General features: G+C 38.5%; 2 protein-coding genes across 7 annotated transcripts in view; one reads left to right on the top strand and one right to left on the bottom strand.

Annotated features, from left to right (window-relative positions):
• acss3 (acyl-CoA synthetase short chain family member 3) overlaps positions 1 to 21093 on the top strand; it is a 38175-nt gene extending 17082 nt beyond the window's left edge. For both annotated transcript variants that reach the window (XM_061912025.1, XM_061912024.1), the window contains exons 11-17: positions 9303 to 9398; positions 9464 to 9527; positions 13704 to 13785; positions 15114 to 15236; positions 15303 to 15402; positions 15477 to 15652; positions 20021 to 21093. In XM_061912025.1, coding sequence (XP_061768009.1) covers positions 9303 to 9398; positions 9464 to 9527; positions 13704 to 13785; positions 15114 to 15236; positions 15303 to 15402; positions 15477 to 15652; positions 20021 to 20110 — 731 coding nt within the window. In that variant the 3' untranslated portion in view covers positions 20111 to 21093. The remainder of the gene's footprint in view (positions 1 to 9302; positions 9399 to 9463; positions 9528 to 13703; positions 13786 to 15113; positions 15237 to 15302; positions 15403 to 15476; positions 15653 to 20020) is intronic.
• Positions 21094 to 22423: 1330 nt separating this feature from the next.
• Positions 22424 to 27545, bottom strand: part of ppfia2 (PTPRF interacting protein alpha 2) — a 197312-nt gene continuing 192190 nt past the window's right edge. For all 5 annotated transcript variants that reach the window (XM_061912019.1, XM_061912018.1, XM_061912022.1 and 2 more), the window contains one exon: positions 22424 to 23274. The gene's annotated coding sequence lies outside the window, so the exon portion shown is untranslated. The remainder of the gene's footprint in view (positions 23275 to 27545) is intronic.

Raw genomic sequence — 27545 nt, 5'->3', positions numbered from 1 at the left:
AAGAAAAGCCGCCAGCGCCGACTTCATTTCTGTGTGTCTGGGTGCTTTAGACTGAAGTGAATATCTGTCAGCCTGCGATCTAAATGTGTTATTCACCTTCTTCACGCCTCAGCACCTCGCTCTCCTCAGCTTCAAACGCTGGTGCTCACCTTTTTAGAGGAAAGTTGTTTAAATTAACCTTTTTTGGCTCATTTAGCATTTAGGGAGAGATTAGTTTCCGCTTTGTGGTGCCCTTATCGTTATTCCCATGTGCAGACACCTCAATCACTGGGCCTCCTGCTGACATGGCAACTTTTTACCTTCGCTAACATGTCTATTATTAGCATTTCTACTCTGCTATTTATTACATACTGTTAATATATCGGAAATATTATTATGGTGCGATGTGGAGGAAAACACTTGAGTCACTAACGACAGTGCATAATGTGTGTTATGGAGCAAACACAAACACGTTATTCTAGTACAATAAACATCACAAAGATACGAGAAATGATGACATTATACTGCTAAATCCGATAACATTAAAAAAAATAGCACTGATTAATAAAAAAAACAATTGCAATGAATGCATTCTTTTTTTGTTGTAAACTTAACCTGGGATCATTGTGGGGATGGGCGATACTGATAATGTTGGTGTTGATCTGATACTGTTAAATACAGGGTTAATTTTGCCTATACCAGGGGTCGGCAACCCAAAATGTTGAAAGAGCCATATTGGACCAAAAATACAAAAACAAATTTGTCCGGAGCCGCAAAAAATTAAAAGCCATATTACATACAGATAGTGTCATGAGATATACATTTAATTATGAGGACTTAAAGGAAACCAAATGAGCTCAAATATAGCTACAAATGAGGCATTGTAATGCAATATGTACATAGAGCTAGCCTAAATAGCATGTTAGCATCGATTAGCTTACAGTCATGCAGTGACCAAATATGTCTGAATAGCACTCCGCACAAGTCAATAACATCAACAAAACTCACCTTTGTGCATACATGCACAACGTTATAAGTTTGGTGGACAAAATGAGACAGGAAAAAGAAATGGCATAAACACGTCCTAGAAAGTCGGAGAAAGTTATGCATGTAAACAAACTAGGGTGAGTTCAAGGTACCACAATTAGTAGGACAAAACGGCGCTCGCCAAATACTCGAATCAGTGAAGCATGTTTAATATAAACAGTGTGCTTTATAGCAATTAGGGAAGTTTGTGTCATGTTTGTCCTCCTACAGAAACCAAATTAAAACAAAAATATTTTTTTCCCCCTCATTTCCATTTTTCATATATTTTTGAAAAAGCTCCAGAGCACCATTAGGGCGGCGCTAAAGAGCCGCATGCGGCTCCGGAGCCGCGGGTTGCCGACCCCTGGCCTATACAGATACTTTTGACTTAAATAGTCATCATAATTTGTGAATTAGCCTCTAGTTCATTGATTATGATTGACATCACAGGAAAACTATTTTATAAATAATAAATTCCTTAATGTTTTGTTTTACTACAAAAAGTGTGCAAGATAACCAAAAAGCAACAATGTAACAAACGTAGTAAATAAATCATGTAAAAAAATAAATAAATAAAACCGTTACAATGCAGGCTGATATTTGTGAAAAATACAGTGAATAGACCCTAAATTGGCCCTAGTGTGTGAATGTTGTCTGTCTATCTGCGATGAGGTAGCGACTTGTCCAGGGTGTACCATGCCTTCCGTCTGAATGCAGCTGAGATAGGCTCCTGCACCCCCCGCGACCCTGATAGGGACAAGCGGTAGATAATGCATGGATGGATAAAGTCAATAGAGCAAGAAAGGGGGAGGAGCAATGTGGGCCTGAATGAGCAGCAGAGAGAGAGACAGGTGTTCTGTTTGCGCTGACAAACGAGGTCACAGGAAATCTGTGAGCAAAATCGACTTATTTACGGATGTCATCAATAAATGTATCCATCCCATCATGCTGGTTGAGCTCCAGTACCAATACTTTGGTATCAATACTATCAATATTTAGATCAATACACCTGCCCATAGCCCACAGCTCAAACCTTATCGGCCACATGAAACGCCAGCATCATTACGGCGGTGTTTTGAAAGCTTACGAGAACGCCTGCTATTAAAAAAAAAAATTGCTGCCAAGAAAGGTGTGCACAAACAATTACGTTTAAATTGGAACAATATCCATCCATCCATCCATCTTCTTCCGCTTATCCGAGGTCAGGTCGCGGGGGAAGTTTGGAACAATAACAGATATAAATAAGTTATAGGTATCTGTCTTCAGAGGCAGGAATTATATAATTAAAAATATTATGCATTCCTATTTCATAAACTGCAAATACTGAAATTGACCAATTTTTTTCCATTATTCATAAAAAAAAAAAATCTGCCCCCCACACTAAAACTGGTGATATCAAATTCTGTCTGTCTGTCTGTCTCACTCTCTACAATAAAATTATGGAAGAGAGCAAGTAAGTAAAATCATGTTTTAATATGGTCCATTTGAACAAGCACCTGTTTAGTGTAAGATATATGGAATAATAAAGACACTGACAACCAGTGTCTATTAATAATGATTTAACAAGGATATTATAATATGTTCTGTGTGTCTTTATTACTTTTACATATAGATAAATACAAAATCCAACACCAGTGAAGTTGGCACGTTGTGTAAACAAGGACGGGGCGAGGGTCACCACTTTGTGAACAAATGCGTGAGCAAATTGTCGAACAGTTTAAGAACAACATTTCTCAACAAGCTTATTGCAAGGAATTTTGGGATTTCACCATCTACGGTCCATAATATCATCAAAAGGTTCAAAGAATCTGGAGAAATCACTGCCCATTAGTGGGGAAGCCTCTGACCTTCGATCCCTCAGGCGGTACTGCATCAAAAACCGACATCAGTATGTAAAGGATATCACCACATGGGCTCAGAAACACTTCAGAAAACCACTATCAGTAACTACAGTTTGTCACTACACCTGTAAGTGCAAGTTAAAACTCTACTATGCAAAGTCAAAGCCATTTATAACAACACCCAGAAATGCCGCCGGCTTCGCTGGGCCCGAGCTCATCTAAGATGGACTGATGCAAAGTGGAAAAGTGTTCAGTGGTCTGACGAGTCCACATTTCATGTTATGTTTGGAAACTGTGGATGTTGTGTCCTCAGGAACAAAGAGGAAAAGAACCATCCGGATTGTTATAGGCGCATAATTCAAAAGCCAGCATCTGTAATTGGTGTATTAGTACCCAAGGCATGGGTAACTTACACAACTGTGAAGGCACCATTCATGTTGAAAGGTACATACAGGTTTTGGAGCAACATATGTTGCCATCCAAGCAACCGTATCATGGACGCCCCTGCTTATTTCAACAAGACAATGCCAAGCCAAGTGTTACAGCAGCGTGGTTTCATTTTAAAGGATTGCGGGTACTAGACTGGCCTGCCTGTAGTCCAGACCTGTCTCCCATTAAAAATGTGTGGCACATTATGAAGCCTGAAATACCACAACGGAGACCCCAGACTATTGAACAACTTAAGCTGTACGCAAGAATTGGAAAGAAGTGCACTTGAAAAGCTGCAAAATTGATCTCCTCAGTTCCCAAATGTTTACCGAGTGATGTTAAAAGGAAAGGCCATGTAACACAGTGGTGAAAACGCCCCTCTGTCAACTTTTTTGCAATGTTTTGCTTCCATTAAATTCTAAGTTAATGATGATTTGATAAGAAAATGTTTACGTTTCTCACTTCGAACATTAAATATCTTGTCTTCGCAGTCTATTCAATTGAATATAAGTTGAAAAGTTGTATTCTGTTTCTATTTACGAATTACACAACTTGCCAACTTCACTTGGGTTTTGTACAATAAATTGCTGTGTGGGTCGAACTAGTATTAGACACTTTGACTGTTCCTAACATTCGGACTCTCTCATGTTGCTAAATTAATATAAAGTCATATTAGAAACAGCCTTCAGAATGATGCTTCATAAGCATCAATACCCTGGTAGCCATGGTGATATTTGGCAGTGGATCTCGTCAGATGAAGCGGCGCAGAGGCGACGACGAAGACGTGTTGCACGTGTTGCTCGCCGTCTGCCATTTTGAGGCCTGATATTAATCCCTGTGCTATTTTTAGGAGCCGAGAGGTAGGGAGGGGGTTGGTGCTGATGTCAGCTGTGTTGCCAGGCAACAAATGTGTGCTCCCAAGCGGTGGAGTTGTGGCACTGTATGCCGTACTTTGGGCTTTGTTGCAGATTGTGACCTAATATTAATATTGAATTTATAAAAACTAAACATCGTATTGACATTTTCACACACTCAAGAATAAACGTCTTTTAGGACAAATATTACACTTTGTTAGTCTCTCAGGAGCAAGTTAAAGAAATCCTCTCTGTGATTCAGAGTCCACTACAAGAGTGTAAGTGTTTTAATTTATTGTGACCTTCCATCCATCCATTTTCTACCGCTTATTCCCTTTTGGGGTCGCGGGGGGCGCTGGCGCCTATCTCAGCTACAATCGGGCGGAAGGCAGGGTACACCCTGGACAAGTCGCCACCTCATCACAGGGCCAACACAGATAGACAGACAACATTCACACTCACATTCACACACTAGGGCCAATTTAGTGTTGCCAATCAACCTATCCCCAGGTGCATGTCTTTGGAACCTGCCTCGTTTAAATATGGCACTACTTGTACAAATGTTGTAAAGCACCTGGTCTGCCAGAAAGAAAGAAGACAAAGCAAGGAGGATTATCGGTGTAGCCACCTTAGCAACACTGTTGCTATATTTAGCGAGTAATCACAGCCACTTAGAAGCGCTTTAGCAAAAAAAAGTGACAAATCTAGCAGAAACTTTTGGGGACTCTGGAAGAATGTATCGCTTTTGCAACTTTGTGGGAACATTTTGGGGAAAACCCCATTCTGTTCCCAGCATGACTGTTGGGGGAGTTTGGTGTGGAACAGCCTCATTTGGTGAGCATGTTGGGTTTTTCTTGGACGAAAATTATAAGTTAAATGATAACTTTATATTAACTTCATGATAATTTCATGGTAGCTCCATGATCATTTCATGATAACTTCATAATAACTTCATAATAGCTTCATGGTAGCTTCCTTGATAGCCTCATAACATTATAGTAGCTTCATGATAACTTCATAGTAACCCATACTTGCCAACCCTCCCGGATTTTCCGGGAGACTCCCGAAATTCAGCGCCTCTCCCGAAAACCTCCCGGGACAAATTTTCTCCCGAAAATCTCCCGAAATTCAGGCAGAGCTGGAGGCCACGCCCCCTCCAAACCCATGTGACTTGTCGACAACCTGTTTTCACGTTTGCTTTCCCACAGCATGTCTGCCCAATGATGTTATAACCGTAGAATGATCGAGGGGGAGTTCTTGGTTTCTTATGTGGGTTTATAGTTAGGCAGTTTCATTAACGTCCTCCCAGCGCGGCAACAACACACAACAACAGCAGTCCGTTTTCGTCTACCGTAAAGCAGTTCGTCTGCCGTAAACAGCAATGTTGTGACACCCTTAAACAGGACTATACTGGCATTTACTGTACACGCATATGGTTAGAAAAACAAGGATGGACAATTCAAGCCTTAAATCAACAATGAGTAGATGAGTTTTGTGTGTGTAAATGTGTAAATAAATGAACACTGAAAATCAAGTTTTTCTTTTATTTATATATATATACACTATATATATATATATATATATATATATATATATATATATGTATATGAAATACTTGACTTGGTGAATTTAGCTGTAAATATATTCCTCCCTTCTTAACCAAGCCCCCAACCACGCCCCGCCCCCAACCTCCCGAAATCGGAGGTCTCAAGGTTGGCAAGTATGTAGTAACCTCATGGTAGCTTCATGAAAACTTTATAGAAGCTTCATGATAATGTAGTAGCTTCTTTATAGCTTCATGATAATTTTATAGTAGCTTCATGGTAGCTTAATGATAACTTTATAATAGCTTCTTGACAACTTCATGATAACTTTATAATACAGAGGTGTCAAACTTAATAGCTTAGCTCAGAGGCTGCATGGAGGAAAATCTGTGCACGGGCGGGCCGGGCTATTAAAAGCATAATAGTAAAAACACTTAAAAAAAAGACAACTTCAGATTGCTTTCTTTGTCTTACTTGGGCCAAAAATAGAACAAACACATTCTGAAAATATTACAATAAAAATATAGAAAAAAAATACCGGCAGCGGTAAAGTTTAGATCCATGAAGGAAAAAAGAAAGTGAATTAATGTTTATAACTGAATAAATTTACCTATGCATAAACATGTGTTTTATTTTGTATTATTATTTTTAATGACTTAAGTAATGTTTATGACAAAACAATATAGAATGTGAGATATAACGGGATAACGCATACATTTATCATTTGTTTTCAAAACGCTTACAAAAAAAGTGGGACCCCAAAAATTTACTATGTGACCCCATTTTTATCACTTGATGGGGTCCCTGGGATCCCATTTTGAAAATTCCTAGCGCCAACACTGATGCAGTATTGGTGCGTGCAAAGCTGCGGCAGGCGGCTGCGGCCTGCGCGCCGGTTCTAATACTAATCAAATATCATTCCAGAGGCCATAGATCATTCATTCGTGGGCCGGATCTGACCCGCTGGCCTTGACTTTGACACCTAGGTTATAATAGCTTCAAGATAATTTCATGATAACTTTACAATATCTTCAAGATAGCTTGATTGATAACTTTATGATTACTTAATGGTAGCTTCATGGTAGGTTCATAGTAGTTTTATGTTAGCTTTATGATAGCATCATGATAACTTAATGGTAGTTCAATAGTAACTTCATGATAGCTTCATAGTAGCCTAATCCCTTGCCTCCCTCCTAATAAATGTGCATCCTGTTGGGACTTCAGCAAGAAGCTTGTCCAAGCTTGGAAACACACATCAAGTCTGTGATTCACCAGGATCACTTTCTTTACTTTCTTAATGTTTATTGACTTGAATTAAAACAGCGAGCCTACGGTCTTAAGGACGCATGTTTTTTTTTTTTTTAAATACTTCAATCCACCACCGTCTCTTAAAGTCGCAGGGTGCGTGTTCTGCGAAACCAAATGACCGCTGAGGTCAGTAATCAAGACTGGCTGTAGGCAACCTCTTTGTGGTGTTTTGAAATAAATTCTATAAGACTCATTAGAGTGGTCAGTTTCATTTAGCTCCGCACGCACTTGAAGAAGTTTCTACTGGGCCGTTTGCATGCACGCTAGAGATGCGCGGATAGGCAATTATATCATCCGCAACCACATCACCAAAGTCGTCATCAACCCGCCGTCCACCCGAACCAACATTTTATCAGAACCGCAACCGCCCGCCACCCGCCCATTGGGGGTTTGCTGCTAGCGGGGTGTATAAAATAGTCAGGAAGTCTCATGGATGCAAAGGATTCTGGGTATTTGTTGTGTTGCGTTGCGTTTATGTTGTGTTACTGGGAGGATGTTCTCCCGAAATGTGTTTGTCATTCTTGTTTGGTGTGGCTTCACAGCGTGGCGCATATTACTAAGAGTGTTAAAATTGTTTATATCACAAACAGTAGCGTACTCTGTGTCACCCAGTATGCCTTGCAGTCGTGTGCGTGTGTCTGCGGAAGCCACACACAACATGTTGCTGGACTGACAAGCAGATCGTACATCTTGTAGAAGGCGACAAAGCCAATGGCTTCATAGCACGCCCTAATACTGGCAGTCATTCTAGAGAATATTTGCGTCTCCTATTGTCTTCGCTTTGTGACACGGGTCCTAAATGGCTCTGTGAATGGTAAAGGATACCGATCCCTGAACCATGCATATCAAATATTTCCGACTGGTTCAACCGCCACCTGCCCGAATCTAATTAAAACCTATTTTTTCATCAAGTCACCCGCCCGACCCGCGGTTTATCCGCGGACTCCGTGGATGAGACCGCAAACCACGCATCTTATCGCGCTAATAGAATAGAATAGAATGGACTTTATTGTCATTATATTTGCATATAACAAGATTAAAGACTCCAACTTAAGGTGCGGTAGTGGGAACAAATATGGGGTAAAATAAATAACACAAGAGATAATAAAAGAAAAAAACTAACAATTGAAATAAACAGACTACTATCCAATAAAAATAATAAGCAATCCTGTTCAATATACAAAACACTATAGAAATACAAAATACTGTACAATATACAGAACAAGACAAGAGTACCGAAGTAATAAATAACAATCAGTGTCGGACGTATTGCACTCCAAGGGTAGTATTGCACAGTAAAGTATTAGGGCAGGATATTGTATAGGGGTGAATTATTATTATTTTTAGTTAGAGTTCAACATGGTGACAGCTCTGGGAAAGAAGCTGTCTCTGAGCCTGTTTGTTCTGGCTCTGGTGCACCTGTAGCGCCTGCCTGATGCTAGCAGGCCGAACAGGTGGAAGCCAGGATGTGTGCTGTCTTTGGTGATGTTTTTTGCTTTCTTGAGGCAATGGGAGTTGTGTAAATCTTTCAGGGAGGGCAGGGGTCAGCCGATGATTTTTTTGTGCAGACTTTATGACCCTCTGAATCGCCTGTTGGTCTGCTTCAGTGCAGCTGGCGTACCACACTATTATGCAGTACATCAGCAGGCTCTCGACAGCCGAGCGACAGAAGGTCACCATCAGCCTCCAGTCTGTTCTTCCTCAGTACCCTCAGGAAGTGTAGTCTCCGCTGGGCCTTCCGGATGACCGCAGTTGTATTTTGGGTCCAGGACAGGTCAGCAGATATGAGGGTGCCGAGGAACTTGACAGTGCTGACTCAGCAGTTTTTCTCCTGACCGCTGTTACAACATTGTTTGGTGTTGTGTTAACATACATGTGGTCAAAAATAACTATTTTTTTTCACGCTTTCTCATGGCCGCCAAATATCATTATTGATATTAAACAACGGCATACTATTTGGATACACTTCGGTTGTAAAAAGAGCATGTCTGACAATCTGACAGATCTTGAATGGGATTGTGCTGAAAATTGTAATTTTCCTGAAGGAACTCTCCTGACGGAATAAATAAAGTACTATCTAATCTAATCTAATCCAATCTAATGTCTGTGTGTTGTTATTTTTTACATTTTTAGGTTGCTACTATCTCAAGATTGCTCCATCCGCCATTGTTACTATTGTGCTTTTTCCCCAGGAAGTGACTTTCTTCAGGCTTGTGATTGACAAAAAACGCCCATATAGTTAGAGGTTTAGGCATGCACTTGACAAATGTTGAACAACATGGAAGACGCAATAAATGGATGTGGTGTGTTTTTCTCACCAGAGACGGGCTCTCCCATCACGTCCACGTGCCTCGGCCTGGGCAACTCGCTGACGCCCCCTGCAGGCCAGGCAGGCAAACCTGTGCCCGGATACAAGGGTAAATAAAGACACGGGCACCAAAAACAACCACTCCTTCATGTTGTTTAATGCCGTCTTCTGCAGTGTCCGTCATTGACGACAACATGAGACAGGTGAAGCCGGGAACTCTGGGAAATATTGTAGTGGGGTAAGAATCATAATCATTATCATCATTATTAAGGCCACCAAATGAGTGCGAGAATAAGCTACTACTATTAATAATAATGTTTGTGATTGCTACTGAACTGATTTTTAAATGTCTTTAAGAACTATGAACGGTGTATCAAGAGGTGTAAACCAGGGGTGTCCAAAGTGTGGTCGGTAGGCCATTTGCAGCTCGAAGCTAATTTTTGAAAGGCCCAAAGCACATTTTAAAAAATAGTGTTCCAAAGAAAAACAAAAACAAAGTGGAATAAAAGAGCCAACAAGTGCAATGCAACAAGAAAATGTTGCAATATTAAAACTCACAACACAAACCTTCCATGCAGGCAGTTTTTTACCTTAAAACTGGCATTGCTCAAAAATAATAGATATATAGATAGATAGTACTTTATTTATTCCTTCAGGAAAATTAACATTTTCAGCACAATCCCTTTCAAGATCAGACAAACATTACAGGGATACAGAACAGGATCGCTGACTGGTCTGCCGACTTACAAAATGGTGAGGTACAGGTAAATTAAAATAGAATAAAATAATTGGTCTAAGCCTGGGCGTCTGGAGAGGGGGTCCAGACTGAGGCCAAGAGGAAAAAAAAACAACAACTCATACCCATAGTACACATCCCTCTTACATGTGTGTAAGCATATAAGCAACTTATAATCGATGGATTGATCTAAAGTTGATCTTTGTTGAGATTAAAGCATTGTAAGTAAAAAATCAATCAATCAATCAATGTTTACTTATATAGCCCTAAATCACTAGTGTCTCAAAGGGCTGCACAAACCACTACGACATCCTCGGTAGGCCCACATAAGGGCAAGGAATTTAATCTAAAAAATATATGATTTTTTTTTTTTTACTTTTATAAGTGGTGGCCTTTTGGATTATTATGTATTGTTCAACAAATTATAATGAATCAAAAGCAATGTTGTAATGAATTATCTACTTTTTTAAGGCTACAGGTACTTATATTCCACTTGGAACATCTTTTGGGAGGGAAAATATTGCATATTTTTTGGTTTTGTCATAAAAAAAACAGTGTTGGTTATTTCGTCTTTTTCCGTGTCGAAAGTATAAAAAGTACAGTACAGGCCAAAAGGTTGGACACACCTTCTCCTTATTCAATGTGTTTTCTTTATTTTCATGACTATTTACATTGTAGATTGTCACTGAAGGCATCAAAACTATGAATTAACACATGTGCTTAACAAAAAAAGGTGAAATAACTGAAAACATGTTTAATATTCTATCCATCCATCTATTTCCTACCGCTTGTCCCTTTTGGGGTTGCGGGGGTCGCTGGAGCCTATCTCAGCTACAATCAGGCGGAAGGCGGCGTACACCCTGGACAAGTTACCACCTCATCGCAGGGCCAACACAGATAGACAGACAACATTCACACTCACATTCACACACTAGTGACCATTTAGTGTTGCCAATCAACCTATCCCCAGGTGCATGTCTTTGGAAGTGGGAGGAAGCCGGAGTACCCGGAGGGAACCCACGCAGTCACGGGGAGAACATGCAAACTCCACACAGAAAGATCCCGAGCCCGGGATTAAACTCAGGACTACTCAGTACCTTCGTATTGTGCAGCAGACGCACTAACCCCTCTTCCACCGAGTTGCCGTTTTATATTCTGTTTCTTTCAAAATAGCCTCCCTTTACTCTGATTACTTCTTCGCACACGCTTGGCATTCTCTCGATGAGCTTCAAGCACACCTGTGAAGTGAAAACCATTTCAGGTGACTACCTCTTGAAGATCATCGAGAGAATGCCAAGAGTGTGCAAAGCAGTAATCAGAGCAAATGGTGGCTATTTGGAAGGAACTAGGATATAAAACACGTTTTCAGTTATATCACCTTTTTTTTGTTAAGTACATAACTCCACATGTGTTTTTTCATAGTTTTGAGGCCTTCAGTGACAATCCACAATGTAAACAGTCATGAAAATAAAGAAAACATATTGAATGAGAAGGTATGTCCAAACCTTTGGGTTGTACTGTATATATATCCATCCATCCATCTTCTACCGCTTATTCCCTTTCGGGGTTGCGGGGGGCGCTGGCGCCTATCTCAGCTACAATCGGGCGGAAGGCAGGGTACACCCTGGACAAGTCGCCACCTCATCACAGGGCCAACACAGATAGACAGACAACATTCACACTCACATTCACACACTAGGGACCATTTAGTGTTGCCAATCAACCTATCCCCAAGTGCATGTCTTTGGAAGTGGGAGGAAGCCGGAGTACCCGGAGGGAACCCACGCATTCACGGGGAGAACATGCAAACTCCACACAGAAAGATCCCGAGCCTGGATTTGAACCCAGGACTGCAGGACCTTCGTATTGTGAGGCAGACGCACTAACCCCTCTGCCACCGTGAAGCTATATATATATAAATATCTGATATTTTTTTTGTACACTTTTATGAGTGGGAGCCTTTTGGATTATTATGTATTGTTCAAAAATGATTTTGAATCAAAAGCAATGTTGTCATGATTGATTTAGCTATTTAAGGCTACAGTTACTTATATTCCACTTGGAACATTTTTGGGGAGGAAAATATTGCATATTTTGTGGTTTTGCCTTAAAAAACACGGATGGTTTTTTTTTTCTTCTTTTTCCGCGTCGAAAGTATAAAAAATATATCCGACTTATCTCTAACATCTAAATAAGTGAGACCCTATTGGGTCGCCGAGACCTTTAAAGGCCTACTGAAAGCCACTACTAGCGACCACACAGTCTGATAGTTTATATATCAATGATGAAATATTAACATTGCAACACATGCCATTACGGCCTTTTTAGTTTACTAAATTGCAATTTTAAATTTCCCGCGAAGTATCCTGTTGAAGACGTCGCGGAATGATGACGCGTGCACGTGACGTCTCGGGTTGTAGCGGACATTTTTTTCCAGCCCGATCTAAGCCATAAGTAGTCTGCTTTAATCGTATAATTACACAGTATTCTGGACATTTGTGTTGCTGAATCTTTTGCAATTTGTTCAATTAATAATGGAGAAGTCAAAGTAGAAAGATGTAGGTGGGAAGCGGTGTATTGCAGCTGCCTTTAGCAACACAAACACAGCCGGTGTTTCCTTGTTTAAATTTCCCAAAGGTGAAGCTTTACTATGGATCAGAGCGGTCAAGCGAACATGATTCCCGACCACATGTCAACCGGCAGGTTTTGTTGAGAAAATTGTGGTAATAAGTCGGCTCTTGCCGTAGACATAAACGGAGCTTGCGTCCTGCTGCAGCTGCGTGGCTTCCCTCAGAAACACTGGCGGTCAACACACCTTCGGCCACACCCCTCCGACTTTCAGGTACTATATAATCTCACTAAAACACTATTAACACAATAGGCAGATATGGGATTTTACAGAATTATCCCAGTAAATGTGTCTAATAACATCTGAATTGCTCCCACTGCCCTGTCTTTTTTTTTTTCTAGTCCTTCACTCTCACTATCCTCATCCACGAATCTTTCAACCTCGCTCAAATTAATGGGGGAATTGTCGCTTTCTCGGTCCGAATCGCTCTCGCTGCTGGTGGCTATGATTGTAAACAATGTTCAGATGTGAGGAGCTCCACAACCCGTGACGTCACGTGCACATCGTCTGCTACGTCCGGTACAGGCAAGGCTTTTTTATTAGCGACCAAAAGTTGCCAACTTTATCGTCTATGTTCTCTACTAAATCCTTTCAGCAAAAATATGGTAATATCGCGAAATGATCAAGTATGACACATAGAATAGAGCTGCTATCCCCGTTTAAATAAGAAAATCTAATTTCAGTAGGCCTTTAATGTAGTTTTGAATTGTTGTTCTTTGGCAATGCTTACGTTATCTTGTCCGTTAATATTTCACGTGCTGCAGGTTATCCAATTATAGACAAAAATTTAGTCAGTTAGCGAGCGCCCCACCTAGCCAAATTTAAAGTGGAGCCCTAATGGTTACTCTAAATTGGTTTTGACAATTAAAAATATCAAAATGGCCCCCGCATGCTTTCATTTTTCAGTGTGTGGCCCTCAGTGGTATGAGTTTGGACACCCTTGGTGAAGATTATCAAGAAGACATTTGCGGCCATCATTAGCTGGGGGTCTTGGAACATAACACCACAAATAGCAGGGATCTACTGTACTCTCTTTGTCTTTGTAATAGATTACCTTTGCCTCCCGGTGCTGCTTCCTCCTTGTGGCAGAACTCTGAGCTCTTCAGAGAGATCTACTTCTCCAAATTCCCGGTTAGTTGACTTTATTTTGGTTCGGGTAGCCATTGTTGAAGGAGGCCATGCTGAGTGGTCACAGGGCGCCCTCTGTTGGAAAGAAAAGGAAGTAAGTGTTGACAATCATTTAACGCAGGGGTCACCAACCTTTTTAAAACCAAGAGCTACTTTTTGGGTACTGATTAATGTGAAGAGCTACCAGTTTGATACACACTTAAATAAATTGCCAGAAATAGCCAATTTGCTCAATCTACCTTTAATGAAAAAATCTATGTATATATAAAAAATTGGTATTTCTGTCTGTCATTCCGTCGTACATTTTTTTTTCCTTTTCTGGAAAGTTTTTTGTAGAGAATAAATGATGAAAAAAACACTTAATTGAACGATTTAAAAGAGGAGAAAACACCAAAAAATGAAAATTAAAGTTTGAAACATAGTTTATCTTCAATTTCGACTCTTTAAAATTCAAAATTCAACCGAAAAAAATGAAGAGAAAAACTAGCTAATTCGAATCTGTTTGAAAAAAAAATAATAATTTATGGAACATCATTAGTAATTTTTCCTGATTAAGATACATTTTAGAATTTTGATGACGTGTTTTGAATAGGTTAAAATCCAATCTGCACTTTGTTAGAATATATAACAATTTGGACCAAGCCATATTTCTAACAAAGACAAATCATTATTTATTCTAGATTTTCCAGAACAAAAATTTTAAAAGAAATTCAAAAGACTTTGAAATAAGATTTAAATTTGATTCAACAGATTTTCTAGATTTGCCAGAATATTTTTTTTGAATTTTAATCACAATAAGTTTGAAGAAATATTCCACAAATATTCTTTGTCGAAAAAAAAGAAGCTAAAACGAAGAATTAAATTAAAATGTATTTGTTATTCTTTACAATTAAAAAAAAAATACTTGAACATTGATTTAAATTGTCAGGAAAGAAGACGAAATAATTCAAAAGGTAAAAAGGTATATGTGTTTAAAAATCCTAATATTTATAAGGTTGTATTTTTTCTCTAAAATTGTCTTTCTGAAAGTTATAAGAAGCAAAGTAAAAAAAATAAATGAATTTATTTAAACAAGTGAAGACTAAGTCTTTAAAATATTTTCTTGGATTTTCAAATTCTATTTGAGTTTTGTCTCTCTTAGAATTAAAAATGTCCAGCAAAGCGAGACCAGCTTGCTATTTAAAAAATAGAGGCAGCTCACTGGTAAGTGCTGCTATTTGAGCTATTTTTAGAACAGGCCAGCGGGCGACTCATCTGGTCCTTACGGGCTAGCTGGTGCCCGCGGGCACCAAGTTGGTGACCCCTGATTTAAGGGTTTGTGTCTTCTTCAGGGCTTCTACGACACCATGGACGCCGGTTACATGGACGACGAGGGCTTCCTCTACATCATGTCCAGGTCTGATGATGTCATCAACGTGGCCGGCCACAGGCTGTCCGCCGGAGCCCTGGAGGAGGTAGAGGACCCTCGAGGGACGTTGGGCTCAAAAAAGGTCTCAGTCTCACGCTTGTGTTGTGTGCAGTCGGTGTTGCAGCACCCGGCCGTGGCCGACTGCGCCGTGGTGGGCCTGGAAGACGCGCTCAAGGGACACGTCCCTCTGGCCTTGTGCGTGCTGAAAAACGGTGAGGAAGCAGCCAGACGCTTCCCGAAAGGAAGCATAAGCCTCTCATGATGTCATCTCATCGGGGTCCCTCAGGTGTGAGACAAGGCCGGGAAGAGATCGCAAAGGAGATGGTCCAGCTGGTGAGGGACACTGTGGGACCTGTGGCCGCCTTCAAGAACGTGCTTTTTGTCCATGGGCTTCCCAAGACACGTTCCGGAAAGATCCCGCGCTCGTCGCTGGCCAACCTGGTCAATGGCAAGCCGTATAAGGTACTACTTGATCCTGAAACATCCTTCAAAGATCCTGTATAAGACAATATCATCTAAATTTTAAAGGCCTACAACGAAAACACTTCATTCGTATGACAAGATCATCCACAGTTTTAAATGGCAAATACAAAACACCAGTCAAATATTATATGAAAAAATAATCCCAATTTTTTAGGACAAATACAAAAGACACTGGTTCAAAGATGTTTCATATGACAAAATCTTTCCCCTTTTTTAAGGTACATACGAAAACACTGGTCAAAGATCCTTCATATTGCAAAATAATACCCTTTACATGTTCGAATACAAAAATACTAGTCAAAGATCCTTTATATGACGAACAAAATCATCCCCTTTTTAAAGGGGTAAACACAAAAACACTAGTCAAAGATCCTTTAAGTGACAGACAAAATCATCCCCTTTTTAAAGGGGTAAACACAAAAACACTAGTCAAAGATCCTTTAAGTGACAGACAAAATCATCCCTTTTTTGAGGGGTGAATATAAGGAAAACTAGTCAAAGATCCTTTAAATGACAAAATTAAAGGGCAAAAACAATAGTCGAAGATCCTCTAGTAGACAATCATCCCCTTTTTCAGGGGCAAATACAAAGTCAAAGATTAGATTCTTTAAATGACAAAATCGGCCCGTTTTTAAATGGCCTGCAACAAAATCACTGGTCAAAGATCTTTATGACAAAATCATCCACAGTTTTAAATGGCAAATACAAAACACTAGTCAAATGTTATTATATGAAAAAATTATCCCAATTTTTTAGAACAAATACAAAAACAGTGGTCAAAGATCTTTCATATGACAAAATCCTTCCCCTTTTTAGGGTAGATACGAAAACACTGGTCAAAGATCCTTCATATTACAAAATAATACCCTTTGCATGTTCGAATACAAAAATACTAGTCAAAGATCCTTTATATGATAGGGAAAATCATCCCCTTTTTAAAGGGGTGAATACAAAAACACTAGTCAAAGATCCTTTAAGTGACAGACAAAATCATCCCTTTTTTCAGGGGAGAATACAAGGAAAACTAGTCAAAGATCATTTTAAATGACAAAATTAAAGGGCAAATGCAAAAACACTAGTCAAAGATCCTCTAGTAGACAATCATCCCCTTTTTCAGGGGCAAATACAAAGTCAAAGATTCTTTATATGACAAAATTGGCCCATTTTAAATGGCCTGCAACAAAATCACTGGTCAAAGATCTTTATGACAAAATCATCCACAGTTTTAAATGGCAAATACAAAAGGCTTGTCAAATATTCTTTATATGACAAAATAATTCCATTTTTTTAGAACAAATACAAAAACTCTAGTCAAGGATCTTTCCTACTTCCCTTTGCTGGTTAGAAATAGAAAACACTAGTCAAAGATCCTTTACATGACGGACAAAATCATCCACTTTTAAAGGGGTTAATACAGAAACAATAGTCATAGATCCTTAATATGACAAAATCATCTGAACTTTTTCAGTGATGAATACAAAAAAACTAGTCAAAGATCCTTATATGATAAAATTAAAGAGCAAATACAAAAACACTTGTCAAAGATAATTTATATGACCAAATCATCCCAATTTTTAAGAAGCAAATAAAAAAGCACTGGTGAAAGATCCTTTATAAGACAAAACATCCCCTTTTTCAGGTCCAAATGCAAAAACACTAGTCAAAGATCCTTATATGATACAATTAAAGAGCAAATGCAAAAACACTAATCAAAGATAATTTATGTGACCAAATCATCCCAATTTTTAAGGAGCAAATAAAAAAGCACTGGTGAAAGATCCTTTTTATGACAAAATAATCCCCTTTTTCAGGTCCAAATGCAAAAACACTAGTCAAAGATCCTTTATATGACACAATTAAAGGGGGAATTCAAAAACACTGGTTAATGATCCTTTATTCGACAAAATGATCCCCCTTTTTTAGGGTGGATGCAAAAACACTAGTCAAAGATCGTTAATATGACAAAATCATCCCCCTTTTCTAGGGACGAATACTAAATGACTATTCAAAGATCATTTGTAAGACAAAATCATCCCTTTTTTCAGGGTGAATAAAAGTAAAACTAGTCAAAGATCCTTTTAAATGAAAAAATTAAATGGCGAATCCAAAAACACTAGTCAAAGATCCTCTAGTAGACAATCATCCCCTTTTTTAGGGGCAAATACAAAGTCAAAGATCCTTTATATGACAAAATCGGCCCGTTTTTAACTGGCCTGCAACAAAATCACTGGTCAAAGATCTTTATGACAAAATCATCCACAGTTTTAAATGGCAAATACAAAACACTTGTCAAATATTCTTTATATGACAAAATAATTTAATTTTTTTAGAACAAATACAAAAACTCTAGTCAAGGATCTTTCCTACTTCCCTTTGCAGGTTAGAATACGAAAACACTAGTCAAAGATCCTTTACATGACGGACAAAATATATCCACTTTTAAAGGGGTTAATCCAGAAACAATAGTCATAGATCCTTAATATGACAAAATCATCCGAACTTTTTCAGTGATGAATACAAAAAAACTAGTCAAAGATCCTTATATGATAAAATTAAAGAGCAAATGCAAAAACACTTGTCAAAGATAATTTATGTGACCAAATCATCCCAATTTTTAAGGAGCAAATAAAAAAGCACTGGTGAAAGATCCTTTATATGACAAAATAATCCCCTTTTTCAGGTCCAAATGCAAAAACACTAGTCAAAGATCCTTTATATGACACAATTAAAGGGGGAATTCAAAAACACTGGTTAATGATCCTTTATTCGACAAAATGATCCCCCTTTTTTAGGGTGGATGCAAAAACACTAGTCAAAGATCCTTAATATGACAAAATCATCCCCCTTTTCTAAGGATGAATACAAAATCACTATTTAAAGATCCTTTTGTAAGACCAAATCATCCTGTTTTTAGGGATGACTACCAAACCGTTACTCAAAAATCCTTTGACAAACAAAATCATCCAGTTAAAGGCCTACTGAAATGAGATTTTCTTATTTAAACGGGGATAGCAGGTCCATTCTATGTGTCATACTTCATCATTTCACGATATTGCCATATTTTTGCTGAAAGGATTTAGTAGAGAATATTGACGATAAAGTTCGCAACTTTTGGTCGCTAATAACAAAGCCTTGCCTGTACCGGAAGTAGCAGACAATGTGCGCGTGATGTCACGGGTTGTGGAGCTCCTCACATTCTCACATTGTTTACAATCAAGGCCACCAGCAGCGAGAGCGATTCGGACCGAGAAAGCGACGATTTCCCCATTAATTTGAGCGAGGATGAAAGATTCGTGGATGAGGATAGTGAGAGTGAAGCACTAGAAAAAAAAAAAAATAAGACAGGGCAGTGGGAGCAATTCAGATGTTATTAGACACATTTACTAGGATAATTCTGGAAAATCCCTGATCTGCTTATTGTGTTAATAGTGTTTTAGTGAGATTATATAGTCGTACCTGAAAGTCGGAGGGGTGTGGCAACGGGTGTGGTGACCGCCAGTGTCTCTGAGGGAAGCCACGTTTCTCGACAAGGCGAAGCGAAGGCAGCCGGTCGGGCCGGGCAGAGTTTTTTTTCCCCCTCCTCCACGGTGGAAGCATCCCACGCTCGGCGGCGGCCGGCTGGAGGAGGCAATAGAGTCCGCAGCTGTCTGTTTGACAGGTGCACGAGGAACGACGCAAGCTCCACTCACGTCTACAGTAAGAGCCGACTTATTTCCACAATTTTCTCACCGAAACCTGCCGGTTGACATGTGGTAGAGAACCACATTCGCGTGACCGCTCTGTGCAATAGTAAAGCTCACCTTTGGGAATGTAAACAAGGAAACACCGGCTGTGTTTGTGTTGCTAAAGGCAGCCGCAATACACCGCTTCCCACCTACATCTCTCTTCTTAGATGTCTCCATTATTAATTGAACAAATTGCAAAAGATTCAGGAACACAGATGTCCAGAATACTGTGTAATTATGCGATTAAAGCAGACGACTTATAGCTGGGATCGGGCTGGAAAAAAATGTCCGCTACAATCTGTGACGTCATGTGCACGCGTCATCATACGGGTCATCATTCCGCGATGTTTTCAACAGGATACTTTGCGCGAAATTTAAAATTGCAATTTAGTAAACTAAAGCGGCCGTATTGGCATGTGTTGCAATGTTAATATTTCATCATTGATATTTAAACTATCAGACTGCGTGGTCGCTAGTAGTGGCTTTCAGTAGGCCTTTAACAGCTCGTCAAAATCATCATCTTTAAAAGTGATTTTCACATTACTAATCAGTTGCTATGGTGACGTGTTAATTGATTAGGATCTAACAATGGCAATAAAAGCATTACCCCCCTCCACCCCAGATCACGCCCACCATCGAGGATCCTGATGTATTCAAGGATGTCGAGACCATGGTGGAGAAAGTTCTGAACGCACCACCACCACAACGCTAATCACTTGCTAACGTTAGCGCAGGGGTCACCAACATTTTTGAGACCAAGAGCTACTTCTTGGGTACTGATTAATGCCAAGGGCTACCAGTTTGATACACACTTAAATAAATTGCCAGAAATAGCCAATTCGCTCAATTTACCTTTAACTCTAAGTTTTTATTAAGAATTAATTATATTTATCTTTGTGGAAGCACTGATCATCTTAATGATTTCTCACAATAAATATATATAGAAACAGATAAATGTCCCCAAAAAATGGGTATTTCTGTCGTACATTTTTTTCCTTCTACGGAAGGTTTTTTGTAGAGAATAGATGATGAAAAAAACACTTAATTGATTGGTTTAAAAGAAGAGAAATCACGAAAAAAATGAAAATAAAATGTTTAAACATAGTTTATCTTCAATTTCGACTCTTTAAAATTCAAAATTCAGCCGAAAAACAGAAGAGAAAAACTAGCTAATTCGAAACTTTTTGAAAAAATTAAAAAAAGAATTTATGGAACATCATTAATAATTTTTACTGCTTAAAATTAATTTCAGAATTTTGATGACATGTTTCAAATAGGTTAAAATCCAATCTGCACTTTGTTAGAATATATAACAAGTTGCACCAAGCTATATTTCTAACAAAGACAAATCATTATTTTTTTCTAGATTTTCCAGAACAAAAATTTAAAAATAAATTCAAAAGACTTTGAAATAAGATTCAAATTTGATTCTACAGATTTTCTAGATTTGCCAGAATATATATATTTTTTATTTAAACCATAATAAGTTTGAAGAAATATTTCCAAAATATTCTTTGTCGAAAAAACAGAAGCTAAAATGAAGAATTAAATCAAAATTTATTTTTTATTCTTTACAATACAAGAAATTAAATTACTTGAACATTGATTTAAATTGTCAGGATAGAAAAGGAAGGAATTTAAAAGGTAAAAAGATACAGTGGGGCAAAAAAGTATTTAGTCGGCCAGCGATTGTGCAAGTTCTCCCACTTAAAATGATGACAGAGGTCTGTAATTTTCATCATAGGTACACTTCAACTGTGAGAGACAGAATGTGGAAAAAAAACCCAGGAATTCACATTGTAGGAATTTTAAAGAATTTATTTGTAAATTATGGTGGAAAATAAGTATTTGGTCAACCATTCAAAGCTCTGACTGATGGAAGGAGGTTTTGGCTCCAAATCTCACGATACATGGCCCCATTCATTCTTTCCTTAACACGGATCAATCGTCCTGTCCCCTTAGCAGAAAAACAGCCCCAAAGCATGATGTTTCCACCCCCATGCTTCACAGTAGGTATGGTGTTCTTGGGATGCAACTCAGTATTCTTCTTCCTCCAAACACGACGAGTTGAGTTTATACCAAAATGGATACATGGATGATACAGCAGAGGATTTGGAGGATGTCATGTGGTCAAATGAAACCAAAATAGAACTTTTGGAAAACGAATACTGAGTTGCATCCCAAGAACACCATACCTACTGTGAAGCATGGGGGTGGAAACATCATGCTTTGGGGCTGTTTTTCTGCTAAGGGGACAGGACGATTGATCCGTGTTAAGGAAAGAATGAATGGGGCCATGTATCGTGAGATTTTGAGCCAAAACCTCCTTCCATCAGTGAGAGCTTTGAACGGTTGACCAAATACTTATTTTCCACCATAATTTACAAATAAATTCCTTAAAATTCCTGGATTTTTTTTTTCACATTCTGTCTCTCACAGTTGAAGTGTACCTATGATGAAAATTACAGACCTCTGTCATCTTTTTAAGTGGGAGAACTTGCACAATCGCTGGCTGACTAAATACTTTTTTGCCCCACTTTATATGTGCTTAAAAATCCTAAAATCATTCTAAAGGTATTTTTTCTCAAATTTTCTTTCTGAAAGTTATAAGAAGCAAAGTAAAAAAATTAAACGAATGTATTCAAACAAGTGAAGACCAAGTGTTTAAAATATTTTCTTTGATTTTTTAAATTGTATTTGAGTCTTGTCTTTCTTTGAATTAAAAATCTCGAGCAAAGCGAGACCAGCTTGCTAGTAAATAAACACAATTAAAAAAAATAGAGGCAGCTCACTGGTAAGTGCTGCTATTTGAGCTATTTTTAGAACAGGCCAGCGGGCGACTCATCTGGTCCTTACGGGCGACCTGGTGCCCGCGGGCACCGCGTTGGTGACCCCTGTGTTAGCATATTGACTCCATGCTGGAGTATTTGAGTGTCTGCTATACTTGCACAACATGTTCCAAACGGACGTAGAAATGTTTACATGACTTTTTTCATTCAAACTTCTTGTTAAAATAATAAAGTCATTTTACTCAGTCTTTCTTTTTAATTTCTTTTGCTCACCACAACATACGTACAAGTCATAAATCAATGAAAGTACACACACAAGATGTCATCATGAGTCCTTGTTCGTGCAAATTGAAGATGTTTAAAAAAAATAAAAATAAAAACCCCGGCATAACTTGATGGTTAAAAAGACAAAAACGAGGTCCGAAGACACCAAAATGTCACAGCAAGCGTTTCTGACGTCACCTCACGTTGTTTTGTCAACAATCTACGCACACGATGACGCTGACCTCCGAATGGGCGGGGCTGGATGTCTAAACGCGTTCCTATTGGTTGAAGCTCACGGCTCGTCCTGCCTGGAAGAAACATATCTCGCGGCAACCACTAGAGGGCGGCCTCGTCTCAGCACAATGCAAAAATAGAAGGTTGTCAGGATGATGTGTTTGAGAGCAGCATTATATTATTATCTATGGTCCACTAACATTTCTTTGCACAAGAGCTTTTCTGTCCTTTTTTTTTTTTTACACATAGACGTGTGTGTATGTATATTAAAAAAATGGCATATTTATATTAATTTACAGATAACCTACAACATGTTTTGTAGAAGAAATAAATAAGACAGTACGTCGTATGCTTTACATGTAAAAGGTAGAAATGGCCGCCAGCCTGCAGGATGGATTTAGTTTAGCACCGGCGGCTGGAGGCCACGTTAGGAGCGAATGAGGGGCTGGTAGGTGAGGTTTGGAGATGGGGGCTTCTTGGCAGTGCGAGTTGTCCCAATGGCGTGCCCCCAACTGTCCCCGCCCCCCCGACCAGACCAGAACCCCTCCAGCCATGTTGGCCTGTCCAGCAGCTCCATTCAGAACTGGGCCTAAAGGGAACAACAAAAAGGTCCTCTTACACACAGCCTGCACACGCGCCCTCTAGCGGCTGTTGAAGGGATAGGCAATACAAGAAACTTTTAAAAGGACAAAAAAAAAAAAAGTAAATTAGTGTAATATAAAAACATAACAGCTCATAAATAATACATTTTATTTCTAGAAATTTTGGGCAGTAAAAAACGAGCTGGGGTCTGAAAATAGCCTAAACACTCATATTTGACATGCATAATAACAGCAATTTGAATTTTTATGAGCCCTTCCACAGAGTCAGTGCCATTTGTGTCCCCGGGAAATTAAAAACAATTATTAAACAATTTATTTAAAACATTATAAAGGAAACTGTCCTCTTTGATCTGATTGCATATTTAATAATATACTTTTAACTACAAACCCTGTTTCCATATGAGTTGGGATTTTGTGTTAGATGTAAATATAAACAGAATACAATGATTTGCAAATCCTTTTCAACCCATATTCAGTTGAATATGCTACAAAGACAACATATTTGATGTTCAAACTCATAAACTTTATTTTTGTTTTTGCAAATAATAATTAACTTAGAATTTCATGGCTGCAACACGTGCCAAAGTAGTTGGGAAAGGGCATGTTCACCACTGTGTTACATCACATTTTCTTTTAACGACACTCAATAAACGTTTGGGAACTGAGGAAACTAATTGTTGAAGCTTTGAAAGTGGAATTCTTTCCTATTCTTGTTTTATGTAGAGCTTCAGTCATTCAACTTTCCTATTTTATCAATCAATCAATGTGTACTTATATAGCCCTAAGTCACTAGTTTCTCAAAGGGCTGCACAAACCATAACACAAACCACTACGATATCCTCGGTAGGCCCATGCTTCATAATGCACCACACATTTTCGATGGGAGACATGTCTGGACTGCAGGCGGGCCAGGAAAGTACCCACACTGTTTTTTTTACAAAGCCACGCTGTTATAACACGTGCTGAATGTGGCTTGGCATTGTCTTGCTGAAATAAGCAGGGGCGTCCATGAAAAAGACGGCGCTTAGATGGCAGCATATGTTGTTCCAAAACCTGTATGTACCTTTCAGCATTAATGGTGCCTTCACAGATGTGTAAGTTACCCATGCCTTGGGCACTAATACACCCCATACCATCACACATGCTGGCTTTTACACTTTGCGTCGATAATATTCTGGATGGTTTGCTTCCCCTTTGGTCCGGATGACACGATGTCGAATATTTCCAAAACAAATTTGAAATGTGGACTCGTCAGACCATAGAACACTTTTCCACTTTGCATCAGTCCATTTAGATGATCTCGGGCCCAGAGAAGCCGGTGGTGTTTCTGGATGTTGTTGATAAATGGCTTTTGCTTGGCATATTAGAGCTTGGACTTTCACTTACAGATGTAGCGACCAACTCTGGTATTTAGTGACAGTGGTTTTCTGAAGTGTTCCTGAGCCCATGTGGTGATCTCCTTTAAAGATTTATGTCGGTTTTGATACAGTGCCGTCTGAGGGATGGAAGGTCACGGTCATTCAATGTTGGTTTCTGGCCATGCCGCTTACGTGGAGTGATTTCTCCAGATTCTCTGACCTTTTGATGATATTATGGAGCGTAGATGTTGAAATCCCTAAATTTCTTGCAATTGCACTTTGAGAAAGGTTGTTCTTAAACTGTTTGACTATATGCTCACGAAGTTGTGGACAAAGGGGTGTACCTCGCCCCATCCTTTCTTGTGAAAGACTGAGCATTTATTGGGAAGCTGTTTTTATAGCCAATCATGGCACCCACCTGTTCCCAATTAGCCTGCACACCTGTGGGATGTTCCAAATAAGTGTTTGATGAGCATTTCTCAACTTTATCAGTATTTATTGCCACCTTTCCCAACTTCTTTGTCACGTGTTGCTGGCATCAAATTCTAAAGTTAATGATTATTTGCAAAAAAAAAATGTTTATCAGTTCGAACATCAAATATGTTGTCTTTGTAGCATATTCAACTGAATATGGGTTGAAAAGGATTTGCAAATCATTGTATTCTGTTTATATTTACATCTAACACCATTTCCCAACTCATATGGAAACGGGGTTTGTACTTTGAAAACTGCATTTGTTGACAGTCCTGCTTCCTAAAATTAGACTTTACTATAGAATATAAATATAATAATAATTTTGACATATATGTGTCACTGCCTGTCACAACTATACTTAAATTTGACATCCATCCATCCATCCATTTTCTACCGCTTGTCCCTTTCGGGGTCGCAGGAGCCTATCTCAGCTGCATTCAGGCGGAAGGCGGGGTACACCCTGGACAAATCGCAGGGCCAACACAGATAGACAGACAACATTCACACTCACATTCACACACTAGGGACCATTTAGTGTTGCCAATCAACCTATCCCCAGGTGCATGTCTTTGGAAGTGGGAGGAAGCCGGAGTACCCGGAGGGAACCCACGCATTCACGGGGAGAACATGCAAACTACACACAGAAAGATCCCGAGCCCGGGATTAAACTCACGACTACTCAGGACCTTCGTATTGTGAGGCAGATGCACTAAATTTGACATATTTAAAGAAAATTACACTCTAGTGTTGTCCTTCAATTTTCACTCAGTCCAATTACCCTAACACAGGGGTCACCAACGTGGTGCCCTCAGGCACCAGGTCGCCCGTAAGGACCAGATGAGTCGCCCGCTGGCCTGTTCTAAAAATAGCTCAAATAGCAGCACTTACCAGTGAGCTGCCTCTATTTTTCAAATTGTATTTATTTACTAGCAAGCTGGTCTCGCTGTGTTCGACATTTTTAATTCTAAGAGACAAAACTCAAATAGAATTTGAAAATCCAAGAAAATATTTTAAAGACTTGGTCTTCACTTGTTTAAATAAATTCTTTTTTTTTTTTACTTTGCTTCTTATAACTTTCAGAAAGACAATTTTAGAGAAAAAAATACAACCTTAAAAATGATTTTAAGATTTTTAAACACATATACCTTTTTACTTTTTAAATTCCTTCCTCTTCTTTCCTGACAATTTAAATCAATGTTCAAGTAAATTTATTTTTTTTATTGTAAAGAATGATAAATACATTTTAATTTAATTCTTCATTTTAGCTTCTGTTTTTTCGACGAAGAATATTTATGAAATATTTCTTCAAACTTATTAAAATTCAAAACATTTTTCAATGCCACATCTAAAAAAATTGTAGTATCATATTTAAATCTTATTTCAAAGTCTTTTGAATTTCTTTTAAAATTTTAGTTCTGGAAAATCTAGAAGAAATTATTATTTGTCTTTGTTAGAAATATAGCTTGGTCCCACTTGTTATATATTCTAACAAAGTGCAGCTTGGATTTTAACCTATTTAAAACATGTCATCAAAATTCTAAAATTAATCTTAATCAGGAAAAAGTACTAATGATGTTCCATAAATTCTTTTTTTAATTTTTTCCAAAAAATGCAAATTAGCTAGTTTTTCCTCTCCTGTTTTTCGGTTGAATTTTAAAGAGTCGAAATTGAAGATAAACTATGTGTCAATTAAATTTAAATTTTTTTCCCGTTTTTCTCCTCTTTTAAACCATTCAATTAAGTGTTTTTTTTAATCATTTATTCTCTACGAAAAACTTTTCTTAAAAAAAGTACGACGGAATGACAGACAGAAATACCCATTTTTTTAATATATAGATTTATTTATTAAAGGTAAATAAAGCAAATTGGCTATTTCTGGCAATTTATTTATTTAAGGGTGTATCAAACTGGTAGCCCTTCACATTAATCAGTACCCAAGAAGTAGCTCTTGGTTTCAAAAAGGTTGGTGACCCCTGCCCTAACATATTACTCCCTTTGAAAAATGTGGAATATTTTACAAGTCACATAATGCGCAGGAGTTGGACGTCAACAAGAACATATTTTTCTGTTTATTTGATGATATTTCAACTCGGCACAGCTGTACCTATTTGATGTAGAATCACTAATGTATTTAATGTCAACAAGATAATAGCATAAATGTGGTTATGTTTCTTGTGTTTGCTAATCCAACGATAAAAACTCAATCCTGTTATTCAAATGAGTTATCTTCATCTTAAAATAAAATAAAGTTGTCCGAAAAAAAACCCATTTGGAGTATTTTAATATGCGCTTTATCAGATTTAAAGCTGAAAAAGGACTATATTTACGTTTATTTTGAAAGATCTACGACAAGAAAATGGCACCAATTCAGTGTAACGGTCCATAATCATCAATAATAATATACAGCATATCAGTGAGTATTTGTA

The sequence above is a fragment of the Nerophis ophidion genome, linkage group LG10, assembly GCF_033978795.1.
Source record: "Nerophis ophidion isolate RoL-2023_Sa linkage group LG10, RoL_Noph_v1.0, whole genome shotgun sequence".
In the NCBI taxonomy this organism is placed as follows: Eukaryota; Metazoa; Chordata; class Actinopteri; order Syngnathiformes; family Syngnathidae; genus Nerophis; species Nerophis ophidion.
The sequence above is the reverse complement of the archived record's forward strand: the minus strand, read 5'-3'. Positions and strand labels throughout refer to the sequence as shown.